At 34.3% G+C, this 4,895-nt stretch overlaps 1 protein-coding gene across 1 annotated transcript in view; it reads right to left on the bottom strand.

The window, feature by feature from the left end:
* Positions 1 to 4,895, bottom strand: part of LOC107566138 (VPS10 domain-containing receptor SorCS3-like) — a 119,339-nt gene that overhangs the window by 72,966 nt on the left and 41,478 nt on the right. Inside the window, exons 3-5 of the mRNA XM_016251513.1 lie at positions 4,250 to 4,323; positions 2,697 to 2,761; positions 1,248 to 1,366 (exon numbers count right to left, since the gene is read on the bottom strand). Coding sequence (XP_016106999.1) covers positions 1,248 to 1,366; positions 2,697 to 2,761; positions 4,250 to 4,323 — 258 coding nt within the window. The remainder of the gene's footprint in view (positions 1 to 1,247; positions 1,367 to 2,696; positions 2,762 to 4,249; positions 4,324 to 4,895) is intronic.

The raw sequence follows: 4,895 nt of genomic DNA, 5'->3' as shown, positions 1-4,895 counted from the left end.
CTCGTCAGGATTGTAGCGCGTTCTCAGTGATTTGCTGGCCTGAGGCTGATTTAATGCGCGAGGTAAGCTGTCCGCAAAGCGCTCGCCCAAGCAGAAAAATGTGCTGTTGCTGTCAGATCTCGATTGCCAAAAATCATATTGTGTTTGATGCAAAACCAACTCGACTAAATCAAAAGAAAAAAAACACTGTAACTGTATATTTTTTGTTTTCTCAAGCAAAGCAAATTTTAAAAGTCCACTGAAAACATATCTTACATTTTTGGTCATAGACAATGTATGTTGAAGATATACGTTATTGTCAACGTTATTGTCTAAGCGGTAAATAAATTTTTTTTTAATGAAAACGTGGGCTATATAAAATTAATAATAACAAACATCATATTGTTCCCTTTGTTTTGCGTATGCTTGTGTCGCTTACCGTTAAAGTCCTTCTCTGATTTTATTATTGTTTGCAAGGTTGCAATGTTACTTTGCAATATTTTAAATATGTTTAGGTATTTTGCATGGTCTGTTATTGGAGTAGCGTCACCCATGTGGGAGTTTTAACTCCTATTCACTGGGAATAAAAAAAAAATATTTAGCAGATGCAGAGACATATAGACCGGGGGAATCCCCCCATCTCCCCACCCTCTGATTATGTATCATAACGTAACTACATGTAAACGTTATTTAGCGGTTTTTACTTGGAAAACCAGCTGTATTTTTCTTGCATTAGAATAATGGATAAACTTGAAACGAAACTAAAAATAAACTTTAAAAGAAGGATTGGAGACGAATTTCATTTACAAATAAGGTAGGAAATGTGCATACTATTAAATCGACACCTCCCACAATGTTTCTTAGCTATTTGTCATATGTGATCCCTTTTGAGTGTCCTAAAAGCCGTTGGGGTGTGGGGGGTGTCTTATCACTCAGCATACCCGGTTAAAAATGTCACCGCTCACTACTGATATGCACTATATATATCACACTGTGTTCCACATTCCACAATTTATAAGTGAGTGGCAATGGGAATAACAGAGCATTTTGCAGTGGGAACACACTGAGGAATCCCAACAGATCTGTTGTTCTAGGAAGTCCTTATCTCAAAGACTAATGGCAAAGAGTTACACTGTTATCATTGTACTTTTTATTTCAGCCACGCTGTTTGACTTTAATTAACTGTAGATGTCCTTATATAATTCCAAAAACAATTAAATGATGCCATTTGACTTGTTTCTTTAAAGTAAGTGATCTCTGGTTCTTACCTGAACAAACACATATTCATCTTGAACCACAAGTGAGTTGGTCTCAATATAGCCAGAAAATGGATATGTCCTACTGGATTCAGAGCAGGCTTGAGCTCTGCATGTCACATACTGACAATCTGTTGTAAGGAGAGACAGAAAGAGGATTCTAGATGTTAATTTGATTCTGATTCTGGGGGCATTGAGTCCAGCAACCTCTGACTGCTTCTCAGAATCTCTAAGGTTATATCAGCTTTAAGGAACATTAGATGGAAGATTCAGAATTATGTATCCAGTATTAAATTGAAAGTTCATTCAAACAACAGAAACTCCCCCTGTCAACCATTCCCCCCCCCCCATAAAGAGAATTTTGGTTTTTGGAAGCTTGGTTACTATGAACTACTGTTGTATGTAAAAAGTATTGGGATTGATTTGTTCTTTTATTTTCCAAATAATGGTGAGTAAACAATGACAGAATTTTCATTTTTCAATGGACTATGCCTTTAACTAGTGAGAGAAAGTAAGGCAGAGAGATTCCAGGTCCTGTATTAATCTGCTATCAGATGGTGTGTTTATCATTACGGTAATCCTGTCTAGCTGCCCGCAGGACTGGTTTTATCCTCATTCACAAGTTCACAGTTTCTCTTCTCATCTCTTTTCCTCCTCTAACATCAGGACTGAAGTAGGAGTGTACCATAGATCAGTAGATAGGATGTGAGAGGAAGGTGGGAAAAAAGAGAATTAAAAATAACCTTAGTATATACTGTGAAGGAACATTTCTTTGAATGGACGAGCATACTAAATACATATACCTCTTCACTGAGCCACTTAGTCAGTGTTTTGAGCCTGAACGAGACTCTGAGTGACACTGAACGAAAATACAGTTTGTGAAAGTACTGGGACATGTTGTTTCAGAACGAACAGAATGAGTGAGGCATCAGCAAGAATCTGCTAGAATTTTTTCAAATGAATCTGTTGAGTGAATAATAAAATGACTCACTCATAATACTCCAAATTTAGGAAAAATATAATGTTTTGAATTATTTATTTTTGCTAATATAATATAATATAATATAATATAACTTTTTATTTGTTGTCCTTTTGATTAATGAATTTGAATTATAGATAAATTATACAATACTCACTTATAATATAAAAACTATTTAATTAATCAATTAATTAATTAATCAGCAAAATTAAATTAAATATGTTTAAGAATAAAAAAAATTAAAACAAAACAAAACTAAATAAAATAAAATAAAATAAAATAAAACAAAATAAAATAATTTTAAATAAAATAAAATAAGATATAATATAAAGAACAGGGTCCATGACCTGGGGGTCAGTGACATGTCTTTTTTAGCATACCTAATTAAAAGATTTGAGTGTCTGTTATTAATAAAATTTCATACCACTAGGCTGCTAGACAGTGTTGGAGAATACAGACAGAGACAGAAAGAAGCAACTCACGGCCATCAGGAGTGTGGGCCTCCATGTGCACCAGATCTAACTCCTTGTCCAGACCGGTAACTGACCTGCATTAGACACACCAGAGCGAGGAGAAAGCAGTTTTATCACGGAGACAAAAAAAATCCATAACAGATGTCTTACTGAAGGTCCATGTCAGCCAGCAAAGTGAAAAAAAGAGTTGTGAGGTGCCACTTCAAATGCCACATGATGGGGAAAAGAATCAAAGTACAATTTACAGCAGCAACCAGAAGCGTGTCTAAAAACCCATGTATTTGTAGGTGTATATTTGTGCATGATGGTGACAGTGTAGGAGTACAATGGAAATGAGAATGATGACACCTGTTGGAAACATGAGTGTGTGGTGCACCAGCATTTAAACAACCCTACCATTAACTAGACAGTGTCTTTTATAGCTCAAGTAGGCTGTACCAGTGTACCCGTTCTCTGTAACTCATGCACACACTGAAGACAAACTTCTGATAAAACCTCTGCTTTCTCACTAACAGTCTAAAACATCCCTCAGTGGTTAGCACTGAGTTACATATAATTTTAGCTACTTCCTGTGTGATTTGTACACTTTGGTAAGAAATAATGTACATGTATTTCTTGCAATATTAATCTCACATTGAGACATGTATTATTAAAACAAAAAGTTTTTTTATGTTTCTGACATCATTGTATAAATGACAATAAAGATGGGTTAGTTAGATATGGCAACCTACTTCATGTAATATATTATATTATATATATAAAAAAAATAAAAAAAAACTATTTTAAATTGTAACATCGTTTAGGCCCAATCCCAATTCTACCCCTTAGCCCTTCCCCTTTCAATTCCCCTGTCTCAATTCAAAAAAAAAATATATATATATATATATATATATATATATATATAATTATTATTATTTCACACATTTTTGTTCAAATTGTCCAGACCTACAAAAAAAGCAAATCTTGAGTGTTTTCTTCCCCCCATATTTTAAAATCACCAGTTTAAACAGAAAAATCGCAATTCGATCCCACAGCCTTACTGGAGTCTTTATCTCATGTGGGTGTACATCATTTAAAGAGATTTTTTTTCCCCAAAAGTTCTATCCATTTCGTTATGTGTAAAACTAAAAAACTTTAAAGTCTAGATGCACTGTGGAGTACAAATCCTTTCTCTTTCACTCTCCTCAGCCATCTTTATGCCGCAATTTTTCTTTCCATCTTCCTCTGCCATGCTTATTCTCCCCCTTTCTTTTATTGTCTTGATACTGAATGGAGAGGAGTTGTGCAACAAAGGTCTTAGAGCTCAAACATCTTTGCAGTTTTTATCTCACGTTGACATGAACAACAGCCTCTGCATTTTCTAAGCATAAGAGCGGGCAAAAAAAGGACACAACTTTCAACCGTATCCATCTTCTCAATTGCTCAAACTCGTTCCACATATCACGAACACGTCAATGTCAACAATTACTCAACTAAACTCTCCTTGTTCGCCTATAAAATTGTAAGTTAGTGACATGGTGTGAGAAATGGAGATTAGGTGTGATTGTGAACGCATCACCTACCAGTAGAAGCGATTCGGAGTCACTCGCTCGTGAACCAGCTGCCACTTTCGGCCAAAGTCAAATGAACTATACAGCTGAGAAAAAAAAACAGAAAAAAAGACAGAGGCAGCCATTAAATTCTGCAATCATTCACTCTGTTAAGTTAAAGCCATGTAACCATTTAATTATAGCCAGATTTTTCTCATCTAAGTTAAGAGCCTTTTCTCGGAATATAACTGATTTGTCATTGTGATTTGTATTTCATTATACAGCTGTGCTTTTCAAAGGACTGAGCAAAAAAGCAGAGTCTTGAAATGTTGTCATGGGTTAAAACACCATTATGGTTGGGCTTTTCTAGGTAATTGAACACACCATTGTATGGAAATATATGCCATTTTAATCATATGGAAAATAGAATCCATATGTATTGCACATAAACACAGTGAAGGGGATCACATCATAAGGAATACATTTTTCTTGATCTTTTGCTTTAAAATACATAGTAACTTTCAGAACTCAAAACGTCCTCAAACATTTTTAAGCTAAACAAATAAAAAAATAAAAAATAATAAAAAAAATAAAAAGTAGATGAGAGAGAATTATATTAGAGTAAATATATATATATTAAAATAATATATATATGTGTAAGTATATATATATATATATA

Source organism: Sinocyclocheilus grahami, unplaced genomic scaffold, assembly GCF_001515645.1.
Source record: "Sinocyclocheilus grahami isolate Dianchi unplaced genomic scaffold, SAMN03320097.WGS_v1.1 scaffold1050.1, whole genome shotgun sequence".
In the NCBI taxonomy this organism is placed as follows: Eukaryota; Metazoa; Chordata; class Actinopteri; order Cypriniformes; family Cyprinidae; genus Sinocyclocheilus; species Sinocyclocheilus grahami.
Note: the sequence above shows the minus strand (reverse complement) of the source record. Positions and strands in the feature narration are given on the sequence as shown.